Genomic DNA, 22070 nt, shown 5'->3' on the forward strand with positions numbered 1-22070 from the left:
CAAATTCCTAATCCTGCCATTTAGTTTGATTTATGTGCCATCCACATTTCAACCTCTAATAAACTAGGTATTTTGGTAATATCTCTAGAAGTTTGTTATATATTTTTGATATATCATCATTTTTTTTTTTTGATCGGGCGCAAATCTCGAGGCAAAATTGAGTTGACAGCTTCCGAAATTAAATCTAGGACCATCCAAACTCTAATTTTAGCAAACTTAGAGTCAAACTAAACCTCTAGAAAATATGAACCGAACAACACCAAATTCAAATCAATCCGAGCCCAAATGTGTCCAAATCCAAGGCCCAAAAGCGCATTTGGAAAGTTCAAACCATAAATTGGATGACCAAATGATTTCCAAATGTGACATGCTTATAGTTTAATCGAGCGGCTTGACAAAATGAATCCAACGAGCCCAAGATCGTCAAATTCTGATATCATTAAGACATTCAAATGCCCAGTAAATGATCAACGATTAAGGGGATTAATATCGGCCGTCCATTCAAACCACTCCCAACATACCCTTGATGTCCCTCCTATTTATTAGCCATGCTACTTTCATAAAACTATAAATAAATCCCTCATATCTCATGGAAAGGAACCCAAGCAAGCAAGAGAAGGAAAAGAAGGAAGAGAGAGAAACTAGAGTTCTCTTGCCAACAGACTCCTCAACCACGCTGAATTTCCACCTAGCCAGCAACCGACGCCAGACTTTCGCCCGGTCACCAACTTGTTGCAAATCTGATCCAAACACTGTGATTTTGATAATAACAAACATTATTGTGTCTATTACTACTTTCTCCTGATTTTATAATATTTTGTTTTGTTTTGTGTGTACTAATGTTTTAGGAAAATAGTTCACCGTTCACTTGCAATTTTGATCAGCTCAAGACTGGGTAAACTAGGACTACAGACTATATTTTTCAATTTATTCTGTATTTGTTCCTTTTTTGAGTCGTATCATATAATTGGGAGGATATCATTGTTGAGTAACCTTGCACACATATAGGGGGAGAGAGAAAAATATTTTTGAGAGAGTTTTTTAAGTAAATCGTACTATATGATTTTGGCTTCGTACTGTGCGACTTTAATTCGTATTATACGATCTGTTGTGCTTTGTCAAAACCCTCGTCGCCAGAGATTAAGAAAGATACTAATTATGTGCTGATCGTACGGTACAATTTGATTCGTACTGTATGCCCTAATTAAAATCTTTCTGAATTAACCCCTCAATATCAGGCAATCAAATCATGGACAATTATTATCGCCGATCATATTGTATAATAATGTTTGTACAATACAATTAACAATGCACAAAATTGGTCGTCCCAGAGATTGTACCAAATGAAATCCATGATTTTTTTACTGATCGTACTGTACGATGTCCACAGTGTTGGACGATCGACGGTGTACAAAATTGACCATCCCAGGAGTCATCCCAAACTAACAAAAGGAATTTCTACCGTTCGTATCAGACGATCCTTTGATCGTACTATACTAAGTGTTATAAAGGTTGAATAGTTCGTCTGCACGAACTTGCTGGATGAGTCTAAATTATGCTGATCGTACGGTATGATACGTGTATTGTATTGTACGAATAGAAGATGGAACTCTTCAAAATTAGGGTTTCTTGAAGTCCACTACGTAAGATTTTCTAATACTCCTATTAAAAAATCTTTGGTTGTTTAGACTTCAAGAGAGAGAGCCTTGAGGGAGAGAAGAATGAGAGCTTTGTGAGAGAAGAGAGGGAGATTGTATGAGGGAGAAGTTATGAGGGGATTCACAAGATTTCTCCAAGCAAGAATCTTGCCTAATATCTACATGTATCTGCATAAATTCTCTGTGGCTCCGGAGAAGAAGTACTTCAGCAAAAGATCGTGGTTCTCGGACCATCACCTGGATGGTGAAAATAAAGTTGTGGTTCTCTAACCATCATCTGAAGGTTGAAAATAGAGTTGTGGTTTTTTGACCATCACCTGGAGGGTGAAGATAGAGTTGTGGTTCTCTGACGATCACCTGGAGGGTGAAAATAGAGTTGAGGTTCTCTGCCTATAAAAGAGTCATGATTCTCTGCTGCACTGGGTTTGTGAAACAGCATCTGTATGGGTTTCTCCGCTTTACTGTGAGAGAAAAAGGAGAGTCACTACTGTTTAATGCAATACTTGGAGAGGGAGTCTCCAAGGAGTGGACATAGGTCAGGTTGACCAAACCACTATAAATTATGGTATGTTCATTTTGATTATTTTCTGCACTTTTTTTTTCTTTCTGCAACTATATGTGTGGTTGAAAAATCTGATTAATTTTGTTATTGTGAAATTGAACTGCTTCCGCATCTAGGGCTTTTCTTTTTATCAAAAGAATTTTTTTAATGACAAATTCACCTCCCCTCTTAGTTAACCTCAGACTAGTTCTTAGAGGTTTAACAACCTTCACGAACTTTCACAACTGACACCGAATTTCCACCCGACCACCGAACGACATCAAATTTTCATCAGATCTCTTTTTGTCACTAGATTGCAATTTCAACTCGATGGTTGACTATTGTAATCTGATCGTTCTCAATTTCAAAGATGAACTAGTCACTTGTAATCTATTTAAACACTAACATAGTCATTTCAATTGAGTGTGGCCCCGTGATTTTTCCCTTCAGGTTTTTCCACATTAAAAATTATGGTGTTTCTTTTTTCTCTGTTTGTGTGCTGGATACTCGTGCAACGCTAAAAAGCAAGGTTTTTCATACTTTACCTACGCGAATACTCTAGCCCGCAACAATTTTATGGTATTTTTTGTTTACAGATCCACTCTATCATTGCACCACAATACCACTGACATTTTGTCTCTGTGCTGAACATTACATACTTTATTTATTAAACTAAATGTTAGTTTTGTCAACCAATAGTGACTTATTTCGGCCACATTGTCCATGCTAGGCATGTTAAAGCTCGACAACCGATGCTTCATCATTGATTCTGCCATTATTGCATCACCCTTGACAGATTTGCTCAAGCAGGGTGCTTTTCCGTGGGATGAACCAGCAATAAAGGCCTTTAGGTACTGAAAACCACAATGCATTCCGCAGCAGTCCTTACCTTGCCGGATTTCAACAAACAATTTGTCATCCAAATGAATGCATCTAACAGAAGCATTAATGTTGTTTGTGTCTGCAGAGTTTTTTTATATTATCATAAATCTGTTTACAGCTATACATAATAGATAGTTTAGAATTTAGAAAATATTTCTAAAATTAATAAGCTTGGCTCAAATTAAAATGTATTTTTTAAAACTAGTAAGCTTGGCTTGAATTAGCTCTAAAGGTTACTTGAACCGATCATTTATAACGTGACTCAAAATTGACCCAACCCTAAATCAAAATCTTGATTTTGAGGAAAGGCGGGCTCCTTGAACTCAACTCGAGATCATGTCTCCCTGCATTGGGCACGAGTACAACAACAACAACATCAAGCCTTTATCCCACTACGTGGGGTCGGCTACATGAATCCTTTTTTTTATATTATCACGAGTATGGAAAAAAAAATTTGTTCAGGTAACATGTTAGAAGACTACATTTGCTTTCAATATTTTCAAAATAGCTCTCATTATCTTCTGTAAGTATCTTATTTCTATATTGACTTCCATCATTTAAGTAATTGTTTCACCTCAACATGAGCAGAAGTTTTCATGAAATTTTTCCCTGTGAGTACTGGTGCAACTGGACTTATAATTCAAGGAACAATTATGCAAGAGGTATTCATATAAGAGGTAGAGGTCACAATGAAAATAGAAAATAAGCAAAATTGGAACAAAAAAAAAACAAAATGAAGGTACACTGTAATCTATATAAATGCAAAGTATGTTAAGTTACCAGCTTCACATAGGACATGGTATCAATGACCTTCTTAATTACTGCCAACGGCAGATAATGCCTTGATGTGTCTGCATTTAAAAAATAGCTAAGTTGATCTTAGTATGTGGAACAAGGCGGCAGACTTTTTATTTATTAAATGTGAATGTTTGAATGTAGCTTACGAACACGCTAAAGTTAAAGAAGATTTCTTATATATTAGACAGCACGTAGGCTTAGTTATTCATTAGTTTAAAGAATATATCATTTACATGAAAATGATGCTACAAAAAAATGGTTGTGATTGTGACAGAAAAGGAAGCATGTAGTTAATTAATATGCCTGGATGCATTTCTAAGATTTCAATTTTTTACATGGTACATTATCAAGCAACAAGAAGCATCGGTATATTGTTTCAATCTTCTAAGTTAAAAAGTAGGCTTGGAAGTCTGATGCTAAAGGTTTATAAGAAATGGGATTTTCAACTTCTGCTTCTTCAGAACAGGTTGAACTTTAGTGCAAATATTTGAAAAGATTTAGATAAAACGGATTACTGAATTGATTCAATAAAATAAAACCATTAAAATTGTTAATGTGAATAAAATGAAACCACTTGCAAAACCACGCTGAATGCAAATTTTCACCTTGCTATGCAGACCAAACATGTTCATTTCTGAACGAATTTTCAGAACAGTTTTTTCCATTTTATTGATAAACAGGGAAAGGAAAAGATTTAGAAGGGCATTAAATTTTTTTTTTCTTTCTTCCATATGATATAAAGTGGAAATATAACAAAGCTAAAAAACGTATTTCAGGAAATAAATTAGTCAAGAAACTGGAGACAAGTGTAAGTGCTACAAATATCCATCTTTGATTGGGGCTGGCCAAACTAGCATAAGTATGATTTTCTTTTTCAGATTTCTTAAAAAAAGTTGAAATAAATAAGTTTAAATAGTTGAAATTTTCTAATATGGGCTCATACAAATATTAAAATATATCTTATTTTTAAGCCTATTAAAATTATGATCATATTAAATATTAATTATTATTTAACTTTTGGGGCATCTCCTTAATATTTGCATGAAATTTATTGTGTAGATATTAATTATATTATTTATTTTAATGATGTGCTGAAATAATTTAAATGCACTCAAATAAAATAGTAAATGTGTTGATTTTTATTTTTGCTCACAATCCATTTTGAGTGAAAACAAAACTCACTCAAGAACACCTTTTAGACATGGAAGGTCAAAAATCTCAACTCTATAATTCAATGGATTTGGGTATCCTTCCGACTAAATCTTCTTAATGACTTTAAATGAGATATTGTATAGATAAATTAAAATTTTTATCTTCAGTTATTTTCAACAAGTGGTATTAGAGTCAGGCTATTATGTTGAATCATTGAGAAATAATTTCACTCAAATTTTTTAGTTAATAATTAGAAAAAATTTCACCAAAATATTTTTTATTTTAAAATAGTTTTTTTTACAAAAATTTTGAATTTTAGTCTTTAGTTATATAAAAAATAAGAATATAAAAATCGACGTGTTTGATTTCTTATTTGTGATCTTGTCTCAGAAATAAAAATAATATTTTTAAATGTATTAGATTCAAATGTGATTCCTCTTCTTCTTCATCATTTTTTTTTTAAAGTTGAATCATCATATTTGTTTTTAAATGTCATTATTAAAATTCAAATTTTAATTTTAATTGAATCAATGTAATTAATTGATGATACTGTTAGTTTTTTTTTTCTTTTTAATTTTCTATAATATAAGAATTGGAGAGTTCTCAATTTTAATTATTTAAAAGATAGTCAATGGGTAGCATCATATATAATCTATAAAAGCCAATTTTTGAAAATTGCTGCATGATTTTAATTATGATATTAGTTAATATTTTACTTTTTTATTTCAAAGGTAATGATTATTGTTGCGTGCCGGAATACTCGTGGCGGTCAAGAGATAAAGAGTTTAACATTCTAATTTTGCACGAATATACCAGACAAGCATAGATAAGACAAAGAGAGGTAAAGGAATTATAAGAGATACTAGATATTTTAAGTGGAAAACCCAAAAAAAGGGAAAACCCACAGGGCCTAACCTAGTTAAAATGATTCAACTAATGTTTGTCATTGATTACAAATGATGCCCTTCCTTAGGGGAAGGCATTGACATAATATAAACAATATACATTACAATACATTATATGGCTGGAGTTGGAAGAACTAAATAGCATGAGAAATGCTCTTAAGAGATTATTGGCTTGTTTGTATGATCGGTCGGAAGGACTGTTGTAAGACAACAGAGGTCAAAGGGACTGCAGTCTGGCGACGGAGGTCGGAGGGACCATAGTCTGTCGATTGCGGTCGGAGAGATCATAGTCAGACAACAGAGGTTAAATAGAACATAGCCGGGTGATAGAGGTCGATGATGGTTTGAGGGCAATGGCTAGCAACATAAAAGTTTGACAATGACAGTCTGGTGGTGGTGGTTGGTAAGGGTACGACGATGGTGGCCTGGAAAAGGTCCAATGGCAACCTGGCGGTAAGGGTTTGTCAGCGGTAGTGCTGGGAAGGAGTTCTGAGATTTCTTCAAGCCTCATAACACTCTTTGCTCTCTAGCCAAGGATCCCAACTTCCTAATTCATGTGAAGAGTGAGGGTCTATTTATAGATTTTTTGGAGTCACCTACTCCGTAAATATGGAGAAAATCTAGAGAAAATATGGAACAATCCATTTCATGAATCACATTCATTCTCTCGATCATTAATCATTTATTTAGTGTTTAGATGCCTAAATTATGTCAAAATCAAGCAATTTTGGGCTCGTTAGATTCATCCATCTAACTGCTCGGTTAGACTATAAGAATGTCACATTTGAAGATCATTTAGTCAACCAATTAATGCCTTGGAATTCTAATTACGTCTTAAGGCCTCGATTCGATTTGGGATTATTTAGACTCGAATTGGATCAATTTTAATGTCATCGGTATAGCTACAGCTTTAATCGAGCAAAGCCATGAGTAGCCCTTTGAAAGCTCAATTCGTTTGCATCCTTAGACATCAGGTTTGTCTCATCAAGCCGTTCAATTCGAATATAAGTTTGTAAAATACCAGCTTAACGCCTTCCCGCTATATGCCCTGTAGACTGATTTGTGCGAGGTGAAGCTCCGTAGGAGACGCAAGCAACCTAGAGCGATGTGAGCGAGACATATGATGCAAACGTGCATGCAAGCTGGGAGAGACATACGATGCGGATTATGGCGCAGCTGCTAGACAGACGACGCCCCACCAAGCAAAAGTGCAAAACATCAATGCGAGCGAGCACGATGAGCTTCGACATCATGAGATAGAGATAGCGAGCAACCACAAGGAGACGATGTGTGACTTCAAATCCAATAGGTAGGAATGTAATCGAAGGAGGCGAAGAAGTTATTTAGTGACTCGTTCAAAACTCTACCTCTCATGCGATGCAGGGAAAGTTGAGGCCAAAGAATAACTAGAGATAGGAAAAGCAAACCTGCAGTTATAGGGAGACAGCAAAACAAACATAGGAACAAATTAATTTAGTTTAACTATTTTAATTAAAATTAATTAGGAATATGGTGTAATGAATAAATAATTAATTACTTAGATTAATTGATAATCAATTTAGATTTTAATTATATTATTTATAATGATTAGTTAATAATAATAATTAAACTTAAAAAATTAATAATTAACTCATAAATATTAAAAATATTATCAAAATTAAAATTAATAAGTTATATCATAATTAAATTATTTTCTAATTATATTATTTTTGTAAATATAATTTATTGACATTAATTAAAAATAGAATTAATAAGTAACTTTTACTTAAAATGTAAATTAAAATTAAAATTGATTTGTTAATTAACTAAATGGTATTAAATGGAATTGTAATATTTTTATTATATTTAAATGATATGAAATTGTAATTTTTATCAATGTTAGATTTTGCATTTAAAAAAATATAATTTTTTCACTATTTATTCACCTTTATTATATAGTAAATTAAATATGTACTATAATTTATTAAATGATAAAATTGAACAATATAAGCAATATTATATTATATCCACTTAAAATACCTAAAATACTCTTCATATTTAAATTCAGAGTTCACTTTAACTCTTATTTTAGGCTTGAAACTAAATTGTCTCAAATTTTAATAGTCGATGGACTAAATTGGAGCAATGCAAAACTTTGGGACTAAATTGAACATTTATCGATAATCCAAGGACTATTTTGAGCTTTTACTCAAAATAAATATTTATGATATACATTTTTCTTAAAAGGGATTAATTAAAAAGAAATTATAATTATTATTCATTATTTTAAGATAATTCAAATTTAAATAATATGTTGCCAAAGTAGTCTCAATTATATTAACTTATTTATTTTGAAATATTTTAATAATATTAAATATTTATATAAATCTATGCAAAAAATAGTTAGCTCAAAGGAAGATTATTTTTTGGCCAAATTATAGTTATATGTAGTAAAAAATATATGATAATTTAAATTTTATTCATGCATGCAATAAGTAGATCCAAATAATGTTTTATTATTATTGACAGGATTTTTCCTAATATTTTTTAACAATAATTTTAAGAAAACAACTTATAAATTACTATTTCTATCTAAAGACTAAATTGCAATATTATGCTAGGTATCTTATAAGAGACCATCTTATTTATCAAGCATATAGATAATTAACATTTATTTATTTATAATATATATGCATAAAAGAATGAAATTATTACTAATTTTAAATGTATTTTATTCTTTTACTACAAATTTAAATAAAATTCCAATGTTTAAAAGTACTAGCTTAAGAAAATAAAATTATATATCATTATTGTTATTTGGTATATGGATTTAAACTATGTAATGATGATTGAATGTTCTTCTGTTTTTGCTGCAAAAAGCACCATTGAACAAAGAGTTAATTTTAGAAAGTGAAGGCATTTCAATCACATGACTCTTATAATTATAAAACACTCTATTGTATAAACTATTATGGGCAAAAAATACTTGAAGTGAAATGTGCTGAGAATTTAAAGAAAAAAAAAAGTGCTTAGAATTTCATAGATCAAATAGCAGATCAGTTCGTTGATTCTGAAAAGCTTAAAATATGCATCTTTCTTGAAAAACTTATTTCAATGTGATATAAAGACAAAAGGAACATAAGATAGTACATTATGAAAATATCTAATTTTTTTACTAAATTGAGGACACTAAAGTTAGAATTATCTAATGATATTTTTGTTTAGTTAGTCTTGATCCTAAATGCACAAGAGATGCATCAAGAAAGGTGATGAAGCTACTAAATCTTCAAACTTAATGATAGTTTGGTTTGTTTCTTTTCTGCACTTTTTTTTCATCTTTTTAAATTTTTTTAAACAAAGAGTGGGTACTAATCTATGGGGTCATCAACATGATAAAATATTAAGTTAATTGGCCAAAATCCTAAATGCACAAGAGATGCATAACATTAGAAAAGCATAAAATATGTTTAAATTTGCTTATAGTCGATTCACTAGATTATAGGAAACTGCAGCAAAGATTATATATAAATACAAGTTTACAAGGCATCTCACCTATCATAAGACCACGATAAGGGAACCTTGGTTGATCTATAATCTTCCAGGGCGCTGAATGAAGTTCAATAATTTTGCTAGTAAAATTAAAATAGCATAATTGGCTAAAAGTCTGCAGCATTAAACATCCATTACGAGTTAAGTTAGCAATTAGAAACATCATGCAAATCTGCTGTGAAAGAGTCTTTGAATTACCTCTAAAGCATGAAGTGCTCCATAAACAGTTTGTGCCTGCAAAATATCAACCAGATTAACAAGGAGAAGTTATTTAAAATAGCAAAGAAAAAAATTTTGTTGCAAGACTTCATAAGGCAACATGATTTTACAATCAACGTTCATACATCTGTAGATGGAAAAAAATAAATCATATGATAGGATGATTTATGCTTTGAGACACAACACTGGTGTAAAATTATAGCCGAAAAACTTCAAAACATAAAATATATAAGATAAATGATTATAATAGCATTAAATGTTAATGTTTTTATTGAACGAGATAAAAATTAGTATCAAACACAAAAAAATGTGAAAGCCAGTTAAAACTAGTGCAAATAAAAATCTACTACTTAGGTGAATGAAAAAATAGAATATTTCTAAATCTAGAACCGTAGAAGCTTCAAAAGATAAGGTCGTCAATCTTTGCATTTCCTGAATTCGAAGTTTAATCTAGATCTCTTCTTGTGGAAAATTGATGATCACTTATGAGCATATCCAAAAAAAGAATAAATTCCGAGAGAAGGCACAAAGAAAATGGAAAACATGACACGATGGACTATATAAACAGAAAAAGAGAATAGCTAAATTGGCTTGGAGCAAGTTTTGTCTGGTTCTCTTGGTATTTAATATTTGATATTCAAGAATTTCAATTCGATGAGAAAAAGAGAATTTCATACCGCTGAAAATTTCCTGCAAAAAGAAAAGAGATTGTTTTTTGTCTCGTCGAATAAGATGAGGCAACAGGTATGCCACAAATTTTGGGCAAATTATTGGGTCAGGTGACCGAAGGCGAAAAATAAGTTCGGACATCCAATAAAAATTTGCCGCGTCACCTTGCGCTTTACCTGCGCTTTAGTTGCGCTTTTTGACTTTGCGCTTTAGTTGCGCATTACCTGCGCTTTAGTTGTGTTTTAGTTGCGCTTTACTTGCGCTAATTTTAAAATAATATTTTATTAATATTCGGACCCATCTCTACGTTCGGTCACCTGACCCAATAATTTGCCCAAATTTTGAGAGTTATCGCTATGGTGGCCAGAGTGAATGCGATTATGTTCATAGGATCTCGTCATTATGAGAGGAAATAGTGTGATCTTTCGAATTAATTTTGATTTGAGAGGTTTAGATCTATTAAAATTGTTTGATTGAATTGTGCTAGATCAGGCTTGATTTGTTTTGATTCGAGCTCAATTGAACCTAGTTTGAATCCAATTTGATTTTGACGGCACTCGATTGAGTTGATTGAGCTCGATCGTACCCAAATGGGGTCGAATCGGCTCGATTGGAGACCATTCGACACACAAAAAAGTCTAAACAGTAAACTGTAAACAAAAGCATTGGAATTCCTTTCAATTCTAACGAAACCCAGCTAATAAATATGTGAAGTCTAAGCAAAATTTACCGAAACAATGTAGAAGTAAATTGATAATGCATGGGCCCTTACGGGGCTGTCTAATTTAAGATAAAAACATTGATTCTGTACCTAGTAACTGTATTCATTTTAAATGTGTATTTTTTAGCGTTTCTAACTATATTAACTAATCATAATTAGTGAATTCTGTTTTTTTTTTTTAGCCCTCATCCTAATCTACCTTACATTAACCAATTTAAATCAGCAACTCCTATTTGGCTAATATGACCCAACTCAGTTTGATCTGTTAGTTGAGAGCTTTGGCTACTAACTAAGAAGTATTGGGTTTGAGTCTTACGTATGTGATGTGTGTGAGTTTTCCTTAATTGGCCTGAATTTCCAAAAAAATTATTTAGCTAATATGCCGGTAACCTGATCCAAAATCCGATGGATAAATTCTAACTCTTTCATTGAAGTAATGTTTGGTATGTTCCTAAATATAAATAAAAATTGTGTCATAAAAGTAATGTGATGCAGTGCATATTATGGAGTATGTGGCACAGCAGACCGCCACCACTCATACTACACTCTCTCCGTACCAATTCAGTTATCTTAGTGCTAGTATTCCTTTTTCTTTGTTACACCATAATTAGCAAAACTCAATTATCTACTATTACAAAACCTTATATTATCAAAAATATACATAGGAGGAAAGGAGTGTAGTGCAACACTTTTTCCACTATTATCAATAGAATTTGTATTATGGGGCAGGATGCCTCTGTTTTCACCGAGAGGTAAACCTCTCAGTTTCTGGTTCTTGTTTTCTTGTCTGGAATTCCTTGCAGATCCTAAGCGGCATCAGGTTGGTATCAGAGCCGGAGATTCCAGGCGAGCAGGATGACGAACTGAGGTAAAGAACCGGCCACCGATCGGAGCCATGAAATGCTGTGGGCAAACCAAGCTACCATCTTGCGCCAACTGGACACGTTGTTCGCAGATGTGCAACGCCTTTCGGTACCAATGCACCGTGAGTTAAATCTCAATCGTTTAGAAGCGACACATCTTCAACCACATCGAGAGCAAGCACCGCGATAGTTATTCCAGGTGGCCGGCGTGGTTTGGGCCTTGATCGCCATTGGCGTCGAAACCCTTTTCCTGTACAAGGAGGATCTGATTCGGAAGAAGATTTACAAAGGCAAATGAGATGTGTACGTGAGCGAGTCCGACGAGGATAATGATGATCTTGACTACCCTGCTGGCCAATATAGGCGGCGACGTCATCCTGTGCAACACCGACACCAAGCCGAGTTCAAAGTCAAGGTAGACATACCATTTTTTTATGGCCGCTTACACATAGAGAATTATTTGGATTGGGAGAAAGCTGTTGAAAACTTTTTTTGAATACATGGAAATTGAGCCGGCAAAACAGGTCAAATATGTAGCCTGTAGGCTAAGAAGTGGAGCTAGTGCTTGGTGGACTCAATTACTACAGATGCAGCAGAGGGAAGGGAAGGGCCCTGTCCGTAGTTTGGCACGAATGAAGCAGCTTTTACATGCTCAATTCCTTCTGACTGATTATGAACAGATTCTTTATATGAAGTATCAATAGTGTGTGCAAGGCAACTGCTCTGTAAATGAGGACACCGAAGAGTTCCATAGGCTCAGTGCCCGAAAAAACTTGAATGAGTCAATGAACCAGTTGGTGGCTAGATATATTGGAGGACTCAAGCACAGCATTCAAGACCGGCTAGAATTGAATTTCGTGTGGTCCTTATCTCAAGCCATCAATTTCACGTTGAGGGCAGAAATGCAACTGAGCCGGTCTACACGACCCCGGTTCTCTCGTCAACAACCCCGTGAGTCGACACCTGAAGTCACCAAAGGGAGCTCCCCTCAGTTCAAAACAGCTAACACTTCTCCCTCTCCCTTTCCATCCACAGCTCAACTCAAACAATCTGGACCGACTCTACAGACTAAGTCCCAGCTAAAACCCAAGAATCCTCATCAAAACAATCCATATGCCAAACCAGGTACACTGAAGTGCTTTCGTTGTTTCCAACCTAGGCACAAGTCTAATGAATGTCCTCAGCAATAACAATTATAATTATTGGAAAATGAAGATGGGGAGGCATTGCCGAATCTTAGTGAAGCAAACGACTTAGATATTGAGGACGTAGAAGGTGATGAAGGGGATCCCGTGGTTTATGTTATTTAAAAATTGTTAATAACACCTAGACATCACAATGCTTCACAATGTAATGCAATTTTCAAGACTACGTGTACTATTAATGGTAAGGTTTGCGGCCTGCTCATCGACAGTGGCTGTACAAAAAATATCATTTCTCGTTCAGTGGTCCAAGCCCTACAGCTCAAAACAATAAAGAATCCTCAACCTTACAAGATCAGTTGGGTCAAAAAGGCGATTGACATTCCTGTTACGGAAATGTGTCAGGTAACCTTTTCTATTGGGCGCCAATATGTCTGTGACGTTCTATGCAACGTGTTGGACATGGATGTGTGCCACTTGATATTAGGCCGCCCATGGCAATTTGATACTGGTGCTATTTATGATGGTCATGCCAATGCATATGCTCTAGATTGGAAAGACAAACGTCTCAGACTTCTACCAGGACCACGTGACAACAAATCGTCTGCGCCTAATCAGTCGCTGTCATCTGCCATGCAGTTGGTATCGGGTCCAAGCCTTTTGCTAACATGGAAGGAATCAACTCTTATGTGGGCTTTGGTAGTCATGGATTCCAACTTCACACAGCAGCTTGAAGTTCCTTCTGAAGTTTGACGGTTGCTGCAAGAATTCAATAGTATTTGCCCAAGTGATCTTCCCAAGTCACTCCCTTTCAAAATATTCAGCAACAGATAGACATGCTACCTAATGCTATCTTACCAAATCTTCCACATTATAGATTGAACCACAAGGAACAATAGATTTTACAGAATATCAGTGAAGATCTCTTTAGTAAGCAGCTCATTCAGGCGAGTATCAGTCCATGCACTGTCCAAGCATTATTGGTACCTAAAAAAAACAGTGAATGGCATTTATGTATTGATAGTAGAGCCATCAACATGATCACTGTGAAATACCGATTTCCTGTGCCCCGGATCGATGAATTACTTGATAAATTAGAAGGCTCATCTTTTTTTTTCTAAATTGGGCCTACATAGTGGGTATCACTAGATTCGAATTCGTCCTAGTGACGAATGGAAAACAGCCTTCAAGACATCATTCGAACTATATGAGTGGAAGATTATGTCGTTTAGATTGTGCAAGGCACCTTCCACCTTTATGAGAATGATGCAAGACATTCTCAAACCGGTTTGGGGCAAATTCTGCATTGCTTACTTTGATGATATCTTAATATACAGTCACACTTTGGTGCAACACATCAAACACCTCCAACAAATCTTTCTTATTTTACAAGAAAACAAGTTGTTCCTCAACTTACACAAGTGTCAGTTTGCTACCTCTCAAGTGCAATTTCTTGGGTTTGTTGTTTCAGAAAATGGTGTCCGGATGAATCCTGGCAAAGTTGCGGCAATTCAAACTTGGCCAATCCCATGCTCTTCTTTTTAGGTTCGTAACTTCCATGTCTTAGCAAATTTTTACCGCAAATTCATCAAGGGATTTAGTGTGCTTATGAGCCCCATTACTAACTGTTTAAAGTCAAAGACTTTTCTTTGGGGAGAACAACAACAAAACAGCTTTGTTGCTATTAAAGAGGCCCTCACGTTCGCCTCTGTTCTCACTTTACCCATCTTTGATAAGCTTTTCACGATGGAAACAGATGCTTCGTCTGTCAATATTGGTGTTGTATTATCACAAGAAGGTAGACCCTTCGCTTACCTGAGCGAAAAACTTGGCCCATCACGCCAACGCTGGTCGGCTTATGAACATGAATTATATAGTCTTGTTCGCGCTCTAAAACAGTGGGAACACTATCTTCTCCACCAAGAATTTGTTCTTTGCACTGATAACCGAGCTCTTCATTATAAATAGCCAAAAGCATGTCAATTGGATGAATGCTCGTTGGATCTCCTACCTCCGAAAATTCTCGTTTGTACTCAAATATCAGGCCGGCCAGAATAATAAAGTAGCTGATGCACTCAGCCGGAAGGCAATATTAATTACTCAGCCACAAACGGAATTTTCTGATTTTCTATGCCTCAAGGAACTATATCCAATAGATCCTGATTTTTCAGATATTTGGAACAAATGCTAGCAAAACAAAAGTGTTCTCGGTTTCTCTATTAGGCATAGGTTCCTCTTCCATAACAATCTGTTATGTGTTCCATTGTCTTCTTGGCACCAACACCTAATCCGAGAGGTCCATTATGGCGCCCTTGCTACTCATATGGGCCGTGACCTATGTTGCACCGATACACCTATTTATGAAGGCGTGCTGTATCCGATACACCGATACACGGATACGCCTCCGATACTCCACCGATACGTGCCGGATACGCCAAAGCCGTATCCAATTAAAATACTATTTAATTTCAAAAGGACACGATTGTCCGTTGAAAAACAAAAAAAAATCCGAAAACAAAAAGGACGTGTCGTATTTACTTGCGCGATTGCGAGCAAGATTCTCTCATTTCTGAGATGGATTTGAGTCTCTTGATGATATGAAAATATTAAAAATTATTAATCTTTCACTTGATGAGCCTGAATTAGAAGCTATGATATTTATTGAACATGATATGGAAGTTCAAAGACAAACCAATGAAGAAGATAATTATATCATTCATTCTATTGAATAGTTGAAACTTCATGTGCTAGATAATTTATGTTTATGCTTTTGTTGTTGTACTATACATTTAATGCTTACTTATATTTTGATATTATAAGCTACAATGCTACAAATGATGTTGTTGTTATTTTTTTTTTTTGTAATTTCAAATATTATGTTTTGATTGCTTTCTTAATTTTTATGTATGATTATAAATTATAATGTTGTGTCCGTACTGTACCCGTATTTTGTATTTTTAAGAATTGACGTGTCCCATATCTGTATCGTGTCGTATTCGTGTCGCCGTATCCGTATCGGTGCAACATAGGCCGTGACAAGTCCTTGGCTCAATTGAAATGTCGATTTTATTGGCCACGCCTCCGCCATGACGTGCTCCGCTTTGTTGATCGATGCTCAGTCTATTAGAACTACAAAGGGGGTGCTTAGAATACCGGTCTTTATCTACCTCTGACTATTCCGGACTCAATTTGGGAAGACCTTAGCTTGGACTATGTTCTCCGGTTACCCCGAACGAGGAAGGGCAATGACTCGATTATGGTCGTAGTTGACCTCTTCTATAAATGGCGCACTTGTTGACCTTTGTGTAATATATTACATACCTCTGCCAAAATTCAGGAAATCAGCGGATATCCTGCCGAATCCGGCGCTGAATCCGTCTCTTCCCGTAAATCTCGTGAAGCCGGCCTCGATCGTTGTCACTCCCATCTATAAAATGAAGAAGGAATGAGGCTTTGCATTCTACTTGCTTCCTCCGACTTCTTCCATCAACCCTTCTCCCTAGTCGAGCTCCCATACGACATCCGAAATCCCCGCAAATCTTCCAAAATTCCTAGCAGAAGCCCTGCCTGAAAGCCTTGTCCCTTTTATCCTCCTTTCCCGTCCTCCTCAAGCCGCCGATTCCACTTGCCATTTCCGATTCCTAGCTGTAACCGACACCATAACTCCCTCACCCGACCTACTGCTGATTAGCACTAACCTAACCACCTCTTCACTGGATCTCACAAGCCAACTTCCTTCTCCGACATTCCCTTCCACTCGGATCTGAAGCAACGACGGGAGTTTGCTAGTTTGCGAATGTAATGATCACCCTTTCACGCACTTCTTCGAATCCTGTAAATCTGCTGCGATAGAGAGAATGAAATAGGGGGATTAATTTTATTTTAGAAAGCAATAAAAAAATCGTCCAAATGAAGTCTTAGGTCCTATCATTAGGATTTAACCCAAATCCTGTTAAATCCCACATCACTCTTGCTTAATCCTGCCCTAAACTTGTTTAAATTTTTTTTATTAATTATAATTAATTATTATTTTTAATTTCAATTCCCCCACCTCAATCTACATGCCGACATTGTCGTCACCAACCATCATGCAGGTATAACCTCTTAAACTTAAGAAAGCCTATTTTGGCGCTTGCAACGCGACGAGCAACCACATATGCACGTTTTTCTCTAGCGTGGTAGGAAGGAATTCATTGCGATGCTTGCGACAAGGCGGGCAATCTCCTAAAACCCCATTTTCGGCATTAGCAGTGCACCGGAAAACCACCCATGCACGTTTTTCTCTAGCCTGGTGGAAAGGGAATCCGGTATGACCCCTACGGCGAGGTGGGATCAAATATAAAATTGTGTATTTCAAATAGGTGTATGAAAACCCATGCACGTCTTTCTTTGGCGTTGTGAGAGACGAAACTATGGCCGCGGTGTCCCACAGCACCAACCGTGCACGCTTTTCTCTAGCATGGCAGAAGGCCCAGACTCCTGAAATTTCCCCTAAATAGGGGAGATGCCGGGAGGTTGTCAACATTTTGTCTAAAAAAGATAAAGACTTGAACTCAAAAAAGGACATCAGGGGACTTAAAGAATTTAAATTTGAGCATATGATGAACTCAAACAAACATGAACTTAATTTGAATTTGAGCATAATTAAGATGAGTAAACAACAAGGAATTTGGATTCAAAATGGGCGAGATCTTAAGTGAATTTGAACATAAAGCGGATTTGACATGAACTTAGACTCGAAATTGAGCTGGATTTGAACTCAAATAAAATAAATTGAATATTAAACTCATGTTTGCTTTGGACAATAAAAGACTTAGGTTAAAATCTCAATGAATATAATTTGTTCATAATCAAATGAAAGACTTATGTGGAATCATCATGCATATTGCAAACAACATGTAGAGACAAGAAGTTCATAATTATAACATGTCTACAAGCAATGAACAATCATAAAGATGTGTGATCTAGTCACAAGTGGAGGCACAAGGATATTCCATTGAACATTGCAGCTCATATGTAAGGCGACTAACATACAAGTGATGATGAAACTCAAGCATTTGAGTGGTTTAGAATAATTGCGATGGTTCAAAGACATGAAAACACCAATCCTCTTGCAAGCAACAATAGTGGATGAGTTGTAAGTGTGAAGAATTCATTTGTATATGTAAAAAGGGGAATTGTCATGCATATTATGTTCTATCTATGAATAAAATGCAAACATCCTTCAGTGACAATGGATGACTCACCAAATATATAAGGGTTTGCATACAAATCAAAGTAGCAAATTCATGATGAATATGGCTTATGCACAAACAGAAAGGCAATTAACTAGCAATGCATGCGATGATGTGACTATACCAACCTCCAAATTAATATCATGCAAGTCATATAAAAATGATAGTGGCCGATGCACAAGTCCCTCACAGATGAAGGAAGTTGATATGTAACGAGCATTATGATATCTCGCTAGCCAACATTTACAAGCAGTAGAGGGATTCAACATACGATAAATCGTTGATGAAAGGTGTATTCGAAAGGTCAAAGCAAAAACATAATTTTCATGCAACCAACGTCACTTGATTTTGATGTGTATGGAATTTACAAGAGTCATGCAAGAGGATGTGAAAGTCCCTTACAATCAATATCAACTACTCGTGGAAGAATGTAACAATTCTCTGTGAACAATGAGGGCTAACATATAATGGTTATGATGATTCCTTTATATGAATGCATCATACTGTCCACAATCAATAAAGACAAGTATATAATAATAACTCTAGCCCCTCCTACAAGCAAAGGTGGATAATAGGTTACATATGCAAGCTCCCACGAACTGCTACAAAAGCTCGACAGAAGCAGATGGTTTGTAGCAAATTTAAATACCTACGAACCATCGTAGGAAGCCTATCATGTAAAGTATTATCTATGAGCCATCGCAGAAGCTCATGATGAATGCAACATCAACAAACAAAAGCGTGAGATTCGTTAGTGCAGTACAATCCACCTGCAGAAAGTAACAAGTAATGCATAACAGTCTACCTGTACAAAGCGAGCATATAACCCTAGTATGACGCCACGCCAACGGATCCTCAATATGCATACAAGAGGACAGAAGGCGTGTACGAGCTTCCAAGTAGAGCGTTGCATTCAAATGACGGTTTCCCTCTCGACTGATCAATGTTAAATATTCTAAAAATATTCTCGCACATGCACCATAATTTGTATACACATAGGTACACAAAAGAGGTAAATGTAAAAAAAAACCTGCATGGGCCCCGACGAGCATGTTGTAAGAACACACGTGACGTCTTGGGATGCTGCGCGGGTCAATAAATGAACGTAGTTCGAGCCCGATCCTTCTATATGGATAGATAAGAGTTGACACAGCTCAAATTATCAAATAGATATACGGTCAGGGTGTTGATCGAAATATCTATTTTACACGTTCATATAAGGCTTTCAAGGCCTCCAACAAAGAAAATTTATTAACAAAAGTATAAAGCCTACAAAAACATGATCCCCCTATCAGTAAGTTGATAGGGTCGACAAGATTTAATCAATGGAAATGACCCCACACACCTCGATGATGACTGTATTGAATGTTTATCTCAACCGGAAGTGTTCACAAATACTTTCAAGTGCCTCCCAAATTACCAAATGCTCATCAAAACTCCAAAACTACACAAAAATTCCCAAAATTCCAGCAGTCCCAAACTCTAAATATTTAAAATTAAAACTCAATCATCGAACACTTAAAGCACAAAATTCATCCACCCTCTGCAATAATTTGTCGATGTGGACAAATTGAAATTTACTTTTGCTCACATAGAGCTAATGCATAGTCGAAAATATCACTAAGATCTATTCTCAAATAATCTTTTGCCAGTAAAGACGTGGTACGTGTCCTCTAACGGGCAGTTTTACCGCCAAATAGCACCGCAGGATAAACGGTTATGACCCAGGGCCCTCTGAACCGAGTGGTTCTGCTGACAAATGACACCACAGATAGCGATTATGGTCATAGTCAATACGTTCCTTAGTGGCATCAAATCCTTGAGATATGAATCAATATGGTATAATCGATAAGGCACAAAGCCCTCTGTAAGCTAAGGTGGATTCAAATTTGTCCCATTAGGAAAATATCCACCTTAGGTCTACAAGGTACCCTTGGACGAAGAAACCCAGGGCTGTCAACAAGGATCCTTCTATCAGGTTGGGTCGACTACCTCCACTAACTAAGTAGACCAGGGACCATGATGGCCCGGGACGACGGAACCATGGGATCTTGATCGGGCCCATCATCCATTCCCCCACAATCCACTTTAATTATAGGATGGTGAAATTCTATATTTTAAATATCACACTTCCAACACCCATACCTATGCTGCTACTATATTCCAGATAACACGTATTTCTACGTACTGATTGACGACTAGCCTTAATTGAAAGTTCTCTCTCATGATTGGGAGGGGTTATTAACTATAGGGGCTTGCGCTTATAGGAAACCAGAACTCAGATCATAAAGTCCTCGCAAAATGGGGGCAAAATCTCTGGGTAGTGTTTTATCTACAAATTCATCTGCCTTCCCAAAATTCATCCCGGAACTTAACTCCCCTCGAAGAAAATCACAGTGGGCGAAGGCCAGGGCCGAATTTTCAAAGCCCACAACACTTCATCGCCTGTAAGAAAACTTCAAATGCTCTTCATGTTGCGCATCTTTTTTTTCATCAAGTTGTCCGTCTTCATGGTGTTCCTAGGAGTTACATATGACCGGGATGTTAAATTTATAAGCCATTTTTGACGTGAGCTATGGAAGCGATTGGGCACTGATTTGCGCCTTAGTTCAGCATATCACGAGCAATCGGATGGCCAAACTGAAGTGGTTAACCGCAAACTGGGTAGTATGATTCGTTGTTTAGTGCAAGACCGTCCGAGACAATGGGAAGAAATGTTGAGCACAGCAGAATTCACATTTAATTCAATGGTGAATTGCTCCACTGGTAAGTCCCCTTTCAGCATTATGTATACAAAATTACCTAACATTGTTGTGGATGTACCAGTGCTACCTAAGTGCAAATCAGGATCTACAACAAATTTTAGAAACCAATATTCAAAAATGCTAGCTAACGTTCATGAGCAGCTCAGCAAGGCAAATTCAAAATACAAAGTAGCAGCCGATCGCCACCATAGGCAGACTTTGTTCAATGTGGGTAATCTTGTTATGGTGCGTATACGGCGCGAGCGCTTCCCTCCTATAACTTATAATAAACTAAGCTGCCGCAAGATTGGTCTTGTTCTAATCATTGCCAAAATTAACGACAATGCCTATATTTTTGACTTACCAGTTGGTCACAATACCTCACCCACCTTCAACGTTTCAGACATTTGGCCTTATCATTCGCCAGATGTATCTCCAATTACAGTCAGCTCATCGGAGTCGAGCTCTTCTGATGCTGGGGAGGACTGATGCAGTGCATATAATGGAGTGTGTGGCAGAGCAGACCGCCACCACTCATGCTCCTCTCTCTGTACCAATTCAGTTATCTTAATGCTAGTATTCATTTTTGTTTGTTACACCATAATTAGCAAAACTCAATTATCTACTATTACAAAACCTGATATTATAGAAAATTTAAATAGGAGGAAAGGAATGTAGTGCAGCACTTTTTCCACTATTATCAATAGAATTTGTGTTCTGGGGCAGGACGCCTCTGTTTTCACCGAGAGGTAAACCTCTCAGTTTCTGGTTCTTATTTTTTTATCTGGAATTCCTTGCAGGTCCTAGGCGGCATCATAATGAGATTAACTCCATACCAAACATAAAAGAATTTTATGCACACCAAACAGAACCAAATTAGGTTTGATTTAGTCTAACAGATTACCAAACCTTGACTAACGCTTATCTTAAATTCTTAAGTTAATCTAATCTCAAACCAAACAGACCTTTGAACTGCTCGCCTCCTCCTTACCTAAGTTCACGCAGACAAAAACG

At 36.1% G+C, this 22070-nt stretch overlaps 1 protein-coding gene across 1 annotated transcript in view; it reads right to left on the reverse strand.

Moving 5' to 3' along the window:
* The window catches only part of LOC110095258 (beta-hexosaminidase 3), a 48113-nt gene that overhangs the window by 21706 nt on the left and 4337 nt on the right, over positions 1-22070 (reverse strand). Inside the window, exons 3-5 of the mRNA XM_020820711.2 lie at positions 9663-9698; positions 9468-9579; positions 3862-3932 (exon numbers count right to left, since the gene is read on the reverse strand). Of these exons, the coding sequence (XP_020676370.1) occupies positions 3862-3932; positions 9468-9579; positions 9663-9698 (219 nt within the window). The remainder of the gene's footprint in view (positions 1-3861; positions 3933-9467; positions 9580-9662; positions 9699-22070) is intronic.

Source organism: Dendrobium catenatum, unplaced genomic scaffold (assembly GCF_001605985.2).
Source record: "Dendrobium catenatum unplaced genomic scaffold, ASM160598v2 fragScaff_scaffold_218, whole genome shotgun sequence".
NCBI classification, from domain to species: Eukaryota; Viridiplantae; Streptophyta; class Magnoliopsida; order Asparagales; family Orchidaceae; genus Dendrobium; species Dendrobium catenatum.